The 17,180-nt window shown below is 46.3% G+C and overlaps 2 protein-coding genes across 4 annotated transcripts; one reads left to right on the top strand and one right to left on the bottom strand.

Annotated features, from left to right (window-relative positions):
• The first annotated feature begins 309 nt into the window (after positions 1-309).
• Positions 310-4,315, top strand: cnot8 (CCR4-NOT transcription complex, subunit 8). Its single transcript, XM_062407077.1, has 7 exons — positions 310-437; positions 1,708-1,919; positions 2,062-2,255; positions 2,445-2,606; positions 3,042-3,186; positions 3,297-3,407; positions 3,501-4,315. Exons 2-7 carry the CDS (start codon positions 1,803-1,805, stop codon positions 3,627-3,629), a joined length of 858 nt encoding a protein of 285 aa, XP_062263061.1. The 5' UTR covers positions 310-437; positions 1,708-1,802; the 3' UTR covers positions 3,630-4,315.
• A 710-nt stretch (positions 4,316-5,025) lies between these two features.
• Positions 5,026-17,097, bottom strand: gemin5 (gem (nuclear organelle) associated protein 5). Of its 3 annotated transcripts, none has more exons than XM_062407074.1 (29): positions 16,778-17,097; positions 15,666-15,820; positions 15,103-15,284; positions 14,486-14,655; positions 14,254-14,352; positions 13,986-14,118; positions 13,653-13,818; positions 13,343-13,555; positions 12,974-13,059; positions 12,344-12,426; positions 11,229-11,365; positions 11,033-11,106; positions 10,537-10,718; positions 10,308-10,447; positions 10,052-10,223; positions 9,776-9,958; positions 9,633-9,689; positions 9,400-9,525; positions 9,061-9,156; positions 8,748-8,885; positions 8,435-8,582; positions 8,185-8,304; positions 7,853-8,063; positions 7,432-7,698; positions 7,178-7,340; positions 6,589-6,788; positions 6,230-6,552; positions 5,560-5,647; positions 5,026-5,264 (listed from the first exon to the last, which is right to left on the bottom strand). In XM_062407074.1, exons 1-29 carry the CDS (start codon positions 16,944-16,946, stop codon positions 5,100-5,102), a joined length of 4,446 nt encoding a protein of 1,481 aa, XP_062263058.1. In that variant the 5' UTR covers positions 16,947-17,097; the 3' UTR covers positions 5,026-5,099. The 3 variants fall into 3 exon arrangements, with proteins under 3 accessions (XP_062263058.1, XP_062263059.1, XP_062263057.1); XM_062407075.1 differs by having other exon boundaries at positions 6,230-6,540; XM_062407073.1 differs by having other exon boundaries at positions 6,230-6,788.
• Positions 17,098-17,180: the final 83 nt, after the last annotated feature.

The following is a 17,180-nucleotide window of genomic DNA, read 5'->3' as shown; positions in this document are numbered from 1 at the left end:
CTTATGAGTTTTAAAAATGTTATTTTTCAGCAGCTAAACAAAGTTGACTTCAGGTTGATTTATTTGAAAGTGACAATTCCCACTAACTAACATGAACCGTCACTCCTGTGTGTTAATGTGCTGGATTTACAGCCTTTAGTTGCCTTAATAGTAAATCCACAGAGTGTCTTCAGAAAAAAAAAGATAAATCAATGAAAGATAAATTAAAGGATGAAGTAAAACAATAAATCAAAAAAATATCAACGTTCCAGACCTAATTAAAGGCATATTTCACGTCGCTACTCATCCACGACAGTAGGGGGCAGTGGAGCGCGTTTTCCGTCCAATCGAGCGAGCGCCAATAGACACAAAGAAGAAGCGGGAGCACGCGAAGAAGACGAAGAAGAAGACGGCGGCGGTTAGCAGTTAGCAGTTAGCTTCGTCGAGGAAAGTCTCTGGTAAACTGGTGTTTTTATACTTTGATATTTCATATGTTAAACTCCGGAGCCTCTGCTGCTCAGTGAAGTCAGAACGCGGAGCTGGTTCATCTAGTTCCGCTCCGGTGCTGGTCGCTTCCCGGTGAACGTGGAGGAATAGCATCCCCGCGACCATGCTAGCACCATTAGCTTTAGCTGCAGCCTTGCTAGCTGCTGCAAACTACATTCACAACAAAGATCTTTGTATTTAGTGAAACTGTTGAAGTTGTTGAACGTCCGCAGCTTTTCACGCAGATTTAACGTTTAAAGAAACGCGCGTTAAATCCTGCGTCACTGGGTCACCTGGTAGCAGCCAAGCTAGCTAGCTAGCTCGATGTTAGGACCAGGCAGAGGAGGTTCGCTCATCACGATGTCATGGTAACACGGTGCACACGGGGAGAGGATTGTTCACAGGTTCGATGCCGAACTCAAAACATAACAACACGCTGCAGCCTCAGTTTGGTTCACACGTCTCAGCAGCAGCAGCAGACCCAGGATCTGCTGCAGAGCGGCTGCGTGTGTTGAACTGGAGCTTGAAGTGGAGTTCAGTCGTGTAACTGGTTTCACACCAGTCTGAGTGAAGCTGAGAGACTGAGACCAGTCCCTTCTGCTGTGAAACAAGTCAGCTTCTCTCTCCTCTGTGTTTTAGAACGAGGACAAGATGCTGAACCTCCTTTGTTCAACATCAGGAGTTTGATGATTGTAAAAACAAAGAAAGGTGTCAGAACAAAGTCAATATTAAGAGATGTACTTGGTTAACTATGCTGTTATTTCTTAAATCGTGTTATCCAACATATCTCCTGGTGCTGGAGCTGAAGTTTATTTCCCTTAAAGACACAGAGAAGGATTGAAATATGTATTTAACCTTTTTAAAAGCTTTGTTTAGTTGCACAGTTTAAACATGTGTTAGTGGGAAAACAACACTAGTGGCATCTCAGAGTGTTTAAATGACAAACTGGTTCCTTTGCAGACTTGTTCTGTTTAAAAGATGAGAAGCTTGAGCTGGAAATGTTTTCTGATTTAATCTGAAAGACATTGAACAATACAACTAACTGATAAATATGAATCTGTTATAATCAGGGGTCAAATCCTTCAGACCTTAAACCTACGATTAAGTAAATGTAAATATTCAATAACTCTTTGTTTTCATTCGTTTCTGCTGCTGTCACTGCTCCTTGATTCTCTCTCATATCGTTCTGATGATGTAGTTATGATGAGATTTCACTCAAGGCGCCTGTCCTTCCTCTTTCAGAGTTGTCTCGCTCTATCACTCCGTCCTCCACGTTGTCCCCCGTCTCGAGCGCTGCAGGGTCGTCGGGGATTCAGTTCTCTTCCCGACCTGCCAACATGCCGGCCGCACTTACAGATTCCAGTCAGATAATCTGTGAAGTCTGGGCAAGCAATGTGGAGGATGAGATGAGGAAGATCCGGCAGATTATTCAAAGCTACAACTTCATTGCCATGGTAAGACTCAATCCCGGGTTAATAATGAATAATCACATTATTAATAGAAGGAACAAACATTAAGTTGTAATAGATGAGGAAGTTAAAGCTGCTCATATCCCTCTGGTGTCTTTCATTGACTGATTTCTTTATCGCTCACCAGGACACAGAGTTTCCCGGAGTAGTCGTCCGGCCGATCGGCGAGTTCCGCAGCACGGTGGATTACCAGTACCAGCTGCTGAGGTGCAACGTGGACCTGCTGAAGATCATCCAGCTCGGGCTCACCTTCATGAACGAGGATGGAGACTACCCGCACGGCACGACGACGTGGCAGTTCAACTTCAAGTTCAACCTCACGTACGTGAACTCCTCCCACTCGTCTTTCCTCCAAACTGAACAAGTCATTTCCATTTTTAACGGCGAGAAGTGTCTGAGAAGTTTCTAAGCTGTGTCACCTCACATGATGATGGTTGAAAAGTTAGAAGTGTTAAAATGCCCAAGTTAATTTTGTCCGCTGATGGTTGCTCTGTGATCTCCTCCCCACAGAGAAGACATGTACTCGCAGGACTCCATAGATCTGCTCCAGAACTCCGGCCTCCAGTTTAAAAAACACGAAGAAGAAGGAATCGAGACGCTCTACTTCGCCGAGCTCCTCATGACGTCTGGTCTGGTGCTGTGTGAAAACACCAAGTGGCTTTCCTTCCACAGGTCGGTGGTTTTTATTCGTCCTTTCTCGGCACGAAATTGAAATGGAACGTATACACCAGCTTCTTCTTCCCTCTAAACACAAACAAAGAGGTTGTAGCTTCTGTCGTCCACAGGTTCCTGTAGAGTCCCCTCCGTCTGTATTTGTGTTTAATGTTTACAAAGAAAACCAAATAAATAGAAGAGCCGTTCTGAGGAAGAGTTAAAGCATAGAAACCTCCCAGTTCAGGATGTGATTAGTTTCAGGAAGAAAAGAAACAAACTTTTTAATTAAATTGAAAGAATCTCTGCAGATAAACTGGTGGTTTCATCAATCGAGTCCTTTACCTCTTCCTTCTTCTTTGAGCCGTGTTTCCTCGTTAGTTTAAATCCAGTAGCACCAGTGTTTGATCCAGCCGCTCTGACCTGAACCCTCCTGCTCTGCTCCGTGTCTTCCAGCGGCTACGACTTCGGCTACCTGGTGAAGCTCCTGACAGACGCACGGCTCCCGGAGGAGGAACACGACTTCTTCCAGATCCTCAACCTGTTCTTCCCGGCAATCTACGACGTCAAGTACCTGATGAAGAGCTGCAAGAACTTAAAGGTCCCAGCACATGCATTCAAACCTACACGTGTATCTCAACTGTTCTTGTGCGTAAGATGACACCACACATGCATCCTATCAGGTGTTGAGACGTGTGTGTGTCTGTGCAGGGGGGGCTGCAGGAGGTGGCGGACCAGCTGGAGCTGAAGAGGATCGGGCGGCAGCATCAGGCTGGATCAGACTCTCTGCTCACTGGCATGGCCTTCTTCCGGATGAAAGAGGTGAGAGGAACACACACACACACACACACTCTCACACACACACACGTTAAACCAGGTGTAAACTCTTCTCTCCCCCCCCCCCCCCCCTCTCAGCTTTTCTTTGAAGACAACATCGACGATGCAAAGTATTGTGGGAGATTGTACGGCCTGGGCTCCGGCTCCACCCAACCGCAGAACGGCCTCTCCAGCTCGGGCCAGGAGGAGACGAACAACAAGCACTGACCGAGCGCTCCGACTTCTCAAGTGGCTTCGCACTTGTTTTAAAACCCGACCAGCAGATTCCCCCCCCACCACCCCCGTGATCTCCCTCAGCACTCGACCCCTGAACAAGACAAACTCCTCCACGTTTCCTCTGGAGCGACCGGACGACCGACTCAGCAGCCGCAGTGGATCCTTCACCGGCTCCCCTGTCCTACTGAGTACACGGCCATGTATCCACCTTTTAAACATCCTTTTCATTTACAGCATTAGTGACGTCCTCCTTTACAGCATGGGACCATCTTTTATATCACACTGTGATTTCAGACTGTATAAAAACAGACCATTTAGACCAAGCTTCAGAATCCTCGGTTCCAACTTTCCTCTCGTCAGCGGGACTCGTCTCTTGTTGCAGGGATTTCTTTTTTTTTTTTTTTAAATGAAAAGCTGGAAGGGCCTGTAAATTAAAATGTATAATTTTGATGAGAATAAAAATGTTTTAGCTCTTTTCCACTTTCAGAAAGTTTTAACAGTGTATAACTGAGCTTGGTTATGCATGTGTTTTTCAATGGGCAAACTACTGTTGTTCTGTAAACTCACCCACCGAACCCAGCTGTCCACCGTCAGGTTTACAGATGTTGTGGTTACTGTTGTTTTTACATTCTACATTGTTTTAAACAGTTGTATATTAAATTGTTTTGTATTTTGAATGTACATTTTTAAGTATTTGTGTTTTTAACCACAAAGACGAAACGGCTCCACCGACGTTTAGTTTCCAAAGTTTCTTCTCACCGGGAAACTTCAAAACTGTTGCTAGTGCGGAAACAATTAGTTTATAATTTGACCGAAAATTTATGAAATGTTCATAATCTTAGTTTACCAACAAGGCCAAATACTCTAATTCTAACTTGTATTTGTTAACTTTACAATTTTACAACTTTAATAAATCTTGGGGTTATAAAAAAGTACTTTAAATTGTCTTGACAGAAAATGGGCTTTTTAACTAAAAGTTAAACTTATTCTTTAGTTGTTCCTATAACTGTATAATTTGTGAAACAAGTGGCTGAGTCCCACAACTACAGTAAAAACATATTTGCATTCAAAATAAAATCTGAACAGACTTCAAAACTCAACACTGAGGGGTTAGAAACTACATCTAATTGGTGTTTATGATCTAATCTGACACCAAACTTTATAATTAGAAATAAGCCTGATATTTTTCTTGTGTAACCTTGGATTATAAAGTGTTTCAGTTGCAATCCAGTTTCTGACATGGTTTAATATTTAATATAAACTCTGTTTCATTGTGGCTCCAGGGAGTTGCTGTAAATATTTGTCGTCAGGCTCAAAAGTCTTCTACAGCTGTGGTTCCCTGCTGCACATCTGGATGTGAAATCAAACCGACTCAAGATTCTGCATCGTGTGATTAAAGGTTTTTTTATTCAAAAACACAACTGTACAGTGAAAGTGCTCCTGTCGGTCGGGGCATCGAACTCAGGCGAGGAAGCGGCGTGACGCTTTCAGGGCGGACGGACCCGAGCCGAACTTCCGGAGCAGAACCTCGGCGTCTCCTCTCAGGGACTCGGAGACCAACGGGGAAGATTTGCTGAAGTGCAGCAGAACCAGGCAACACTCCAGAACATCTGGATGAGGGAATGTCTTCAAGAGAACACACAGGTGAGAGTCAGTCACATGGAGACACACACACACACACACATCACTGAGTTCAGTAAAGTGAACACCTAGGATCGTGTGGACAGAGAGTTGATCCCTCACATTCCTGTAGCGCCACCTACTGGGCACCATTATAAACTTTTGGTAAAATTAACTGGTGAATTCTTCTTTTTACTACATTTCAACCTCTGTCGTCTTTCCCTGAATGAAATCAAAAAGCATATTTCCAACTGTTTCCATCGGTGTTCACACAAAGTCAGTGTTGTGTGTCAGCTTTTACCTTGAGGGTGTCCGGCAGATCACACAACTCCTTCTGAAGCTCGGACATCTTGACGGAGAGAGAGAGGAGCGTCTCCTGGTCGCCCGACCTGCGGGAGACAACCACCACAGGGTCAGAGGTCAGCAAACTGGGACTCAAACTGGGATTCATTTACAAAACCAAACAGTCATTGAAATAGACAGAAAATGGTTAATGTGGAAAGTTAATGCTGATGTAGCATTTAACCCGGGAGGCGACAAGTTAACTACTTGATTTTCTTGTGTAGGTTTTAATTACAACACACGATATGTTGTGTGTAAAATCTTAGTCCACAACATAACTACCGCTGTCATGAATATTGTAGTTTTTCCTAAACTACATTTGTCTAACTGAAGCGTAGTTGAGCAGAATAACATTGAATTCAAAGTACTGAACTACAGTTGTGACTTTACTCTTCTGCTCTACAGGTTCAGGTTCTTTACTTTCTGGCTTGTTGACCATTGTGTGAAAAGTCGTGTCCCCACTTCTCTTCCTCCGAGGAAAAAGTTGAGCTGTGCTTTTTCTAAACTATAGTTTGCAGAGTGAAATCTTCCACTTTGAATTCCTCTGAATGTCTGATCTTTAGATATTTTGAGCTTTAAAACCAAACATCATGAAATACAAACAGAAGATTCCATCATCGGTAACAGACCCTTCCGCAGCATCAGCAGATCCGTGTCCGTCTGATGGGTCTGTGGTGGAGGACGTCTGTGTGTCGGCCTGTTGGTCTCCAGGCTCGGGCGCCCCCCCCTGGGCTCCACTGTGCTGCTGCACCATGGCAGCCAGCTGCTCCTGGATCAGTCTCACCGACCTCTGAGTGGCCTGACAGGCAGCGTGAGACTCGGACAGAAGGAGTGAAGCATCAAGTCCCAGGTCGTCCAGGCTTCTGGTCGGCGAGAAGGTGCTCTTTCCTGACTCGGATGATTGTCTGTCCTCCACCTTGTCCTCCACCTTGTCCTCCACCTTGTCCTCCACCTTGTCCTCCACCTTGTCCTCCACCTTGTCCTCCACCTTGTCTCTGGCACATAAGTCAGTCTCTGGGAGGGAGTCCCTGCTGTGGACCTTCTGGTTGTGAGCCGAGCTGCTCCACCAGCGCTCGTACAGGCGGTGGTAGTGGACGAAGGCCTGAAGACTGTTGGCAGCAGCTTTTCCTTCTTCAGCTGAGACATGAAGAGTTTTCTGACGTTTCCTGGAACAAACGGTGACGTCTTCTGATGGAAAGAGAAAAACATGGTTACAGCTCCGATAGGGGGAAATGACAAACATCATATTCTACTTCTAACTATTTATTAAATGTCCCTCACACTGAAGTATCCCAGAGGTTTGACTAAAAGAGGATGATCTCATTTTAAATGATCTTATTGAGTCTTAGAAATTCATCTAAAAACAGAAACTGGAACCACAGTGAGTTTGTTCATTCTCCTGGACTTGATCAAATTGATTGTGAAAGTGGATTTGATTAATTTAATAAAACAGTCGACAAATCAATGAATGCAATGATTTGATCCGTTTCTTTAAATACACAAAACAAAGAGTATTTAAAGTTTCAAACTGAGAAGATTCCAGTGGAACTGATTCACAAAAGGACAGAGAGACGTACTTTCGGGGAACAGGCGCCTGAGGACCTCTGCAGAGACACAGAAGTGTCTGGCGTCTCTCAGCCAAGCCACCGCCTGCCACAGTCCTTTAATCAGCTCCTCATCATCGTCCACCAGCCAGCTCAGGACAGCGTGAGTCAGATGGATGGATGAATACTGCAGAACCTGAGGAAGAGGAGGGAGGAAGAAGACGTCAGATACTGGAAACCATGTGACTGTGGTATAGACTCAGGGAAGATGGTGGAGGACTCTGGACCTGTCTGATAGAGACGCTGGCGCTCGGTGTGGGACTCTCCAGGGACTTGAGCTCCTGAAGAAGAGCTGCAGCGCCGCGACGTCCTTCTGACGCCTCTGAGACCTCGTACAGCTTCTCCCACACGTCTCTCACTCGGTCCTGGAGGGTGGCGACACCTTTGTCTGGGGACGACCACGCGTGACAGGAGCTCGAGACCTGAGGTATAACTCTGGCCTCCTCCAGCATCACAGTCAGAAGCTCAGTGGTACTGAGATGTAGCTGGTGGACCTGCAGAGGACAGACTTCACAGCTCAACTCAAGTTGAGGAACCTGCCTATGACCTAATCTTTAAAATGATCAAACGTCAGAATCTCTTTTAAATGACGTTTTAAATGCTTGAAATTCACTGAGTAAATTCACAATTTGTGTTGTTGTCACTGACCAACAGACTCTCGTGTGAGCTGAGGACGTCCTGGGCTCCGACCCAGTTCTGAGCACTCGCCAGGTCCTTAGCGCACCTCAGTGCCAGAGACTTAGCCAGAGCGTCCTCCCCGGAGATCCTCGCCAAGATGGACGCCGTCTTCAGCGAGGAGACGTCGTTCTTCCTGGAGAGGACTTTGGCTGCGTCGAAACTGGCTCCAGCAGCCAAGTAACTGGGAGGAGATGAGGCCGAGCAGAGAAGGGTTCAATCATTTTTATAAAAGACATATAAAGTTAATATGACATGTTGAAAGATGAGAAGATCTGAGAGAGACAAGTCTTTCCAGTTCTCACCATTTAGCAGCGGAGGACAGATGTCCGTCCTTCTCCAGCACGGCAGCCCAGCCGGTGTACAGCTCCTTCAGGACGGGGTCGTCTGCCGGCAGCCGGGCTTTCACCAGAGCTATGGCCTCTCTGATAAAACACACACACACACACACACACAAACACACACAATGAGAAACACTACAGGATCTAAACAGACACTATTCAAGTATAAAGAAGCAGGTGAGTAACGGTCTGTTGAGAAGAGGAGGAGGTGAACCTGAAGACTTTGTGAGATCTCAGCAGGTCGATGGCCTCGTACACTTTGTTGATTGACAGCAGGTGAGACGCTGCCTTCAGGTACTGCTCCTGCAAACACAGCTGCTGGACGTAGGCCTCCACCGCCCGGCGCCACGCCTCGAACCCGGCTGCACACGAAACACAGCGTTCAGGTGGTTTGAGCTTAAAAGATCAAAATACGTGGATCTTGTTCTGATTTTAAATCAATGCAACCTTTGATTAAATATAAAAATATGTATATTATCGATCTGCAACAGTTTTATTTCTATGTATATCAGTATAAGAGGCGTCACCCATGGGAGCGATGGACAGCAGGTGGTCGTTCAGCTCTCCTCTCTCCATGGCGAGCTGCAGCGCCCCCTCCAGGTCGCCGCTCCACAGTCGCAGGTACACCACAGAGTCGAAGTGACCGGCCTCCACGTGACCCTTCTCTGAGGAGCGACACACAACACACACACAACACCGTGAACAACTTCCCAGACGTGTCTACATGAGCAGGTTAAGTCTATCGAGTAGTCTCAGGATTTAATTGAATGTTTTCACGAACCTCATTAAACTAAAGAAAAGATCTGTTCTGTTAATCTGATATTAAGAAAACCCACAAACCTTCAGACTGGAACATGCGGTAAAGAGCCGGTCTGTCAGAGAAGAGGCCGAAATGGATGTGCTCCCCCTCTCCTGGGACACAGCCTGCAGGGGGCGCTGGAGAACACACCACATATTAGTCCCATAATACCCTTGAAGAAGTCTTTAAAGTAGAGGATCCATGTGACCTTTGCTCATAGAGGGCATGCAAATAAATTTATTTAAAACTATTCATACACTTTGCTCTTGTTGATCTCTTGATTCCTGAGTAAACTGAAACCAGATCAGTGTTCTGAGCCGTGTCCCTGTCTAGTATCACCAGTGTGTGAACCAGTAACCAGTCTAGAAAGCGAGTCTCACCATGGTTGTGGTGGACAGAGGCCAGAGTGATGCAGTCCTGCATCAGGTCCTCTTTAGGCCGGTGGTCCATGGACGTGCTGAGTGGAAGCATGGAGCGAGGCTTCTTCTTCTTCAGCAGGTTCGTGTCTGGAAACACACAAACAAATGTAGACTCACACAGGAACACAAGCACACACACTAATTCAGAAACACATCACGTGAAGCTGTGAAGTAAGATGTGAAACACTCTGTACCAGGTTTGTCTTTGGTCTTCGGCACCGCAGACGGTTTTCTTTGCATCTCAGAAGCAGCTGGAAACAAAGGTCAGAGTTATTATTTCTCTTTCCAACAATCTCACTGGTTTTATGTGTGTGAAGCGTCTCTCCTCCTCCGTCACCTGGTGGAGGGACACTGCTGCTGGTGGAGCTGCCTTCGTCCTCTTCACCCGACTGCTCCGGCCCCGTCACGCTCTTCTCTCCTTCGGTGACCGGGCCCCCGTTCATCTCTCCGGGCCCTGGTGTCTTCTTCTTCTTCTGATTGGGGTTGGACTTCTTTTCCTTGAGCTTCGTCATCTTTTTCCCTGAGGAGGAAAAACACGTGAACGTTACAGACGGATCGAGATCGACCAACACAACTCCCCGAAGTCAAACCTCCAGTCTCAACGCATGCTCACCTTTCGGTGGCTTTGTAAACTCCTGTTTGGAAACCCTCCACTCCTGAGCGGTGAAGTCCTTCCCTCCGGTCCAGATCACATCTGGGTCGACGGGCGACCAGTCCACGCTGAGCAGGTAACCATTGTGACCCCGGTAGTTAGAGAGCGCCTCCTCCAGCAGCACATCCCACACCTGAACAGCCCCAAAAAAACAACCTTAAAACTCATCCAGACCATGATTACCGTTTTATACCCATGATGCTCGGCTGGTGCGGACCTGGGCTGTGCCGTCATAGGAGGCGGTGACCAGCCGCGCCTCGTGGTGCGGACTCCAGGCCATGTCGGTGATTTTATCGGTGTGACCACACAGCCTGCGATACGGCTCCGTCACCACCACAGGGCTCTCTGGAGGATTCTCTGCACAGGCACCAAACAAGAAATCAGACTCTACGTGGCAGAGAATGGGTTCTGGTTAGTTAACCCTTTCCTGTGAGGTCACTACCTACCGATGACGGAGCGGAGGTCGTGCACGTAGACGATGGCGTTGCTGGAGCCTGAGGCCAGGAGGCAGTGCAGCTCGGGGGGGGAGCTGTGGTCGTGATGCCACTGCAGGGTGTTGATGATCTTGTGATGCTGCTGGATGCTACACAGCAGCTTCAGACTGGGAGCCTGGTACACATCGATACACCTGCAGCAGAGAGAATCACACAGGACTTCAGTTCCAGTGAACAGTTTCCAGGAGAAGATGGAAACATGGAAGCAGAGATGAAGCTAAAGAGATTAGATTCAATGAGCTGATGAGTTTTCTCTTCCCTGATTAAGTTCACGGATCTTTGAAATTCAAACAAATGACTGAACAAAGCATTTATCTGTTCGAAGACACACTCAGTGAAACTTTAAGCTCACACACAATCTAATCCATTTGTCTGTAGCCTAAAGGCTCAGATCTGTCAGTGGACAGCTGGTCCCTACCTCCCCCCACCCCCCCGACCGCTCACCCACCCGTCCTCGTTGCCGATGGCGAGCACTTTCCCATCTGGCTTCCAGCTGAGGTCGGTGTGTGGAGACAGTTTGTGCTGTTGGGACAGAGATCAACTTTACAACTTCACACAAACATTCACATTCAGCAGCAGACGTCAGAGAACTTCTAGAGTTTGTTCTTCCTCTCATCAGCGACAGTGCCCCCCCCCCCCCACACCTTGATGTTATTGGTGTTTCTGATCAGCTGATCTATGTCGTACGCTTCCCCGCTCAGCTTCAGCGGGTCGTGCTGCAGGATGACACCTTCGCCGGCGCAGCTGTAGAGGCTGAAGGTCGACTTCCCTCTGTCTGCACCTGAACGTCACACAAGCACAAAGGATTATAGATCGTTTCAGGACAATGCATCAATGGGCCCATGATCACATGCTGGAGATTCTAAAATCAAGATGATTATCTCAAAGTGAAATCAAATTGCTGGTTTGATGCCTCATCCACACGTCTCTGGATTTCTTTTTTCCACGTCCCATATCTCTAGAAAACTATGAAAACGAACCTACTTTTTTAAATTATAATAATGAAACTGTCTCTTTTAATTGAATCAATGGCAACTTCAACCTTGAAATATTGATATAAGACTTTTTAAATCCTGCAGGATGTTTTGCATGTGTGTAGCCCACTGGGTAACAAAGTGTCCTCGAGTTGGCTGCCTGACTACTTTTCTTTCTTTCTGTTCATTTCATTGAAAACCAGAAGTTCTTAAGTGTCTCGGGTTCACCCTCAGTTTGCAGAGGATCTAAAAACCAAGAACAGAAAAGGACGAGTCGACAGTCTTCACACATCCAGAGACGGAGGAAGCAGCTGCTCCTAATTTCCTCTACACCTATTCCAAGTCGTTCCAAGGTCCTCAACCAATGGGAAGCGAGCACCGGGCTGAACCAGCGCCAGCGCTGTCGGTAAACACATTAGCGTTTCCTCTTGTTCGTTTAGGAGCCATCGGCAGATTGCTGGCACGGCAACACTCGACGTTTACAGCTTCCCAGGCGAGTGACTGATGCGCTAATCAAGATGTCATCTGCCGACAGCTGGTGAGATCAGCTCTCCGTGTCTCCGCTCCCCCCCGAGTGGCTGAGGTGTGGGGGGGGTGAGGACTGAGTGTTTTCTCCGATGATTCAATTACAGAGTTGATTACTAAAGGGCGTGCTGAGATGGTTGGGATGTGGGTTTTTTTCCGCTGACTCGCTGCTTTTTCGGCATCGCACCGCCGGTGTTTCTGCTGGGTCAGGGCGTTCGGAGCAACCAGCAGCAGTTGCTGAGAGTTCATTAGGAACTTACCAAATGACATTGGGGGAACTGGGGGTCCCCAAGCCAACGTGTACACGGTTTTTCGGTGATAGGAGCTCGATATCTGCGGAGGCCTGGGAGGAGATGAAGCAGAACAAACGACCAATCAGGAGCTAGGAAGTGGATGACCTGTCAACCTCCAGGGATCAGGAGAAGGATCAGTGACACCTCAACAGCTTCACTCTGTGATTTCACTGAAAGTTTCCAAACTTAAAGTCCAACTGGAAACTCAACACTCTTCTCTTTTTAAAGTTGAAAGTCATGAGGAAGTTATTTTCACTGAATCAGCAGTAAAATCAATTCAATGTTAAACTTTTAACGACTACATAAAAGATGTCTTATCATTGTCCAGCACTATAACTTAAATTTAAGTTTTATATGATCTGAACTGGTTCCATTCAGGATTCTCTGAACCTTGAACTTGAATTCCGCATTTGAACCAGTTTGAGGTGGAACCAAACTGGTGAATCTCACTGGGAGCTGGGACTTTTCAACTCGTCAGCAAATGACAAATTAGTTTTTCATGCTGCTGAAAAAATACTAAGTGTTTGATTTGGGGATAAAAACCTCAAGTGTTGGATGAACGTCATGTGGGGACTGATTTGAATTATTTAATCTTACTTGTTTGTGTAGACTTCGTAGATTCCCACTTTACCATCATCGGTTCCAAAAGCCAAGGATCCTTCTTTCTTCGGGTGCCACGCCAGCTGCAGTGGAAGACAAGTTCCTCAGTGAATCTTATTAAACTGCTTGAAACTGAAGGACAAACGTTTTATCAGCAGCTCAGAGGAAGAAGTTATTAAAAACCTTAGATTTAAATCAGAGAGAAATGTCCCGGTTTTCTTTTTCTTGCTGTTTTTAAGGTTTCAGAAAACCTCCAGACACAATATGACTCACTTCTAGATTAACAGTGGATCATAAACTACAGATCAGGACAGATTGCTTCTGCAAATATCTTTTCTATGTGTTTTCTCTCTGTGTTAAACTCACCGCTGTGACCTTGGACTTGATGCCATGCCAGAAGGACCTGATGTCGTACTGGTTCTGTGTCGTGAGCGTGTTCCACACCCGGATCATGTGGTCACCGACACCCAGCGCCAAACACCCTGTACCCACAGGGGAGAAGGTGAGGGTGTAGACGAACCCGCCCAGGGTAGGCAGGGTCCAGCAGCAGTCCAGAGAGTCCAGGTCCCAGCATTTAATCTGGAAAATGAAGAATTTCAGCTCCAATAGTCTCTCTCGGTAATATATGAATAATACATAAAGAATTTAAAACGGTTTTCCAGGACTTGTGACTCACGTTTCTGTCCATGGACGTGCTGAGCAGCAGCTGTCTGTTGTCCTGCAGGAGAACCGAACTCATGTTGAAAACGATCCTGCTGTGGTTCTGGCCCTCGGACGACGTCCCCAGCAGAGTCCACCTCAGCTTCCCCGTCTTGGTCAGGTCCCAAAGCACCAGCTCCCCACTGAGGACACAAAGTCGTTTATCTACAGCACCTGAAGATCGAATACACCAGGTCTCTGTCAGGGGTTTATGTTCACTGGTCTTTTGCATGGAGCCTGTTAGCTCCTCTTGAATCAACACAAATGCAACCTGAGCTCTGCTGGTGCACGTTTCCTCTGAGGTACGCACCTGTAGCAGCTGGACACCAGTTGAGTCGCTCGTCCCTTCGGCCAGTGGACGTTCAGCCACAGTCTCTCTTTGACACTGGGGTCGACTGCTGAGCCTCTTTTCTTCAGATATGGCATCTTCAGCGTCATCACAGCTGCCAGAGGAGGAAGAGGAGAGGATTAAAAGAGAACATCAAGTTCCATCTTTCTTAAGAGGACATGAGCAGAGTGCTTTGAGCTCTCTGTGAGTTTGAGGAGATCTTTAAAATGTTCATTTAAAGGACTCTAACCTTTGCTCTTCACTGTGCTCCAGATCTTCACCGTCTGGTCCTTGCTCCCAGAAGCCAGATAGCAGCCTTTCTCCAGCCCCGCAGAGTCGCCATTAGTTGCTGTTGGATCAAAATAAGTCCATTTCTAATATAAACCACCTGTATCTTCTCCCATCGACTCATTTGTGCAAAAATACCACACACAGGAGGAAAACACCTCAACCAACTTGGGCCTGGTGCTGTAACAACTCACCCTGTCCCGCTCCAGAACCTTCACTGTCCTCAGGTCTGCTGTAGAGGGCGTCCTCACCAGGAAGTGGAGACCAGGCCAATGAGTGGATCTCATCGTCGTGTCCCCGCAGACGCTGCATCACGAGGCCTTTCTTACTCACATCAATCAGGACGATCATTCCGTCCTTGTACCTTGAACAGAAGAAAGCACGATATTAAAAACCACTGATGTTCATTGGTTTCTCTCATTTAGCTGATAAAAGGTTAAATTTGAATCTGTTGCCGCGGTCGTGAAGCAGAAGAGATGAAGTGATGAGTCAAACTGTAGAAACTGGATTTCTGTATTAAAGAGCTTGAGACATTTATCAGTTGGCCGATAGAAATCAGCTGATATGGACCTTTCTAACTGACCCAGCAGCAGATTTGAATACTGCAAGTATCTTAATCTTTTTAGATCTGAATACACATCGTCTCTATTCAGCTACTTCCTGTCTTTTTGCCTTAAAACTATATTTATAGGACCCAACACTTTTGAATCCTTATCTTTGTTAAACTTTCATCTATATTATTTCTATTCAGATCTGAGTTTCTGGGCTGTGTTTAGAATAAAGCCGTTTTAAGTCTGAAGTGTCGTCTTACCCGACAGCCACGGTGTTCCAGGCGTGAGGGGAGCAGGTGATGCAGAAGATAGTCCTGGGCTCAGGGAAGAGGCTGAAAGTGTCTCCAGTGTGGAACCAGTAACAGACCACCACGCCCTTCTCGTCCCCGGACACCACCAGGTTCTTGTCCAGCGGGGACCAGTGCACGGCTGTGATAGGACTCTGTGTGTGGAGACAAAACACTGCTGAGTGACGCTGGGTCTCAATAATGTTTTAGCCTGGATTCAATGGAAGGTGTTCAGCTTTACAGGGAACCAATTAGAAGGAAAAGTGCAATTTTAATTCAGTTCTGGGATTTTCGATTTTCATAATTTTTCTGGCCTAAACACACATTATCTGAGGCTTAAATATTTTTATCAGTATTTACTTTACTTTAAGCAAAAGAGGACATCATGAGGCAGGAAGGAGGGAAGAGAAAATGTCCAGCATCTCCATGAAGCCACAGACAAGTGGAACCAGAGTGTGTGTCTGATCAGAGTGTTTAGCAGACTGCTGCCTGCAGGGGGCAGCAGCATGCTTCTCCAGCGGTGAGTGGACACCCACCTGATGAGCTTCATGTTCCTTCAGAAGACTCTTGCTGCTAGAGTCCCAGTAGCGGATCTTTCCGTCATGGGAGGAGCTGACACAGAGGTGATTCTGTCCTGGGTGCTGACAGAAGGAGAAGCCCGACACCAGGTCCCTGTGGCCCACGAGCTCACCTGAGGAAACACCAGAGGATTAGATATTAGTGGAATCATCACAATGTAAAAGGTAAGAAAAGCTCCAGGACCATCTGAACCTGAGGGAAAGACTCTGACGTCCCTGCAGAATCGTGACGCTAGATTTAATATTCACACGGCAAAAACTAAACAAAAATACTACTTCTAGATTTGACCCATTACCAATTCAGCTCTAAAGACCCTCCACTGATATTTTGACTGAGAGGATTATTGCTCAGCATGTTTAACATCTATTAAATAATCCCAGACCATCTAAATTGGGTTATTTGGATCTTAAGATAAGATTTTCACCCTCCACTCTACCGGAACCTGTATTATAATCTTAAGTGTTATATTGTAGTATTATTATGTAGACTCAGCCTCCACTCTACAGGAAGCTGAATTGTTTTGTATAGTGTTATACTGAGTAGTATTATGTAGTATAGCGTTGTAAGGTGTAGTATTATTGTACATCACTCACCATCCACTCTTCAGGAACCTGAGGTGTATACTGGAGCGTTGTTATATGTAGTATTGTGTAGTACTATTGTGTACTCACCCTCCACTCTACAGGAAGCTGTATTGTATACTGTAGTGTTGTAATATGTAGTATTATTTGGTACTCACCCTTCACTCTATATGAAGCTGTATAGTGTAGTATTGTACAGTAGTATTGTGTACTCACCCTCCACTCTACAGGAAGCTGTATTATGTAGTATAGTGCAGTATTGTGTATTCACCTACTACTCTACATGAAGCTGTACTGAGTTGTAATATGTAGTATTGTGTAGTATTATTGTGTACTCACCTTCCACTCTACAGGAAGCTGAATTATGTAGTATTGTGGAGTAATATTGTTAAGTACTTTTTCTACATCACTCACCCTCCACCCCACAGGAAGCTGAATTATGTAGTATTGTGGAGTAATATTGTGTAGTATTTTCCTACGTCACTCACCCTCCAGTGTACAGGAAGCTGCGGACACATCGATCAGGTAAACGATGTTCTTGGCGCCCACTCCCATTAACCCATCGCTGTTCACGTCACTGCTGCGCGAGCAGTACCAGTTGGGTGAGGCCGGAAGTGCGCGCTGGTACATGGCGCCGCCGGCACGTGCAACTTCCATCAAATTGTTTCTCGGTTAAATCCTAGAAGAGCCGAACCGAACTTCTCACATGGTAGAAGATGCAGCATCGACTGCCGTACGGTAGACGCGGTGTCGTAAATGTTGCACGGTGCTACGGAAGCTTCGTTGGGTCAAACCAGACCGAGTTTGCCTTTTTATAATTGTGTGTCACTGACATGTTATTGATTAACGTTCATAGTTAACCTCATTTATTAATATAATACGTCAAACACG

This window comes from Platichthys flesus, chromosome 15 (genome assembly GCF_949316205.1).
Source record: "Platichthys flesus chromosome 15, fPlaFle2.1, whole genome shotgun sequence".
Lineage (NCBI taxonomy): Eukaryota > Metazoa > Chordata > Actinopteri > Pleuronectiformes > Pleuronectidae > Platichthys > Platichthys flesus.
Note: the sequence above shows the minus strand (reverse complement) of the source record. Positions and strands in the feature narration are given on the sequence as shown.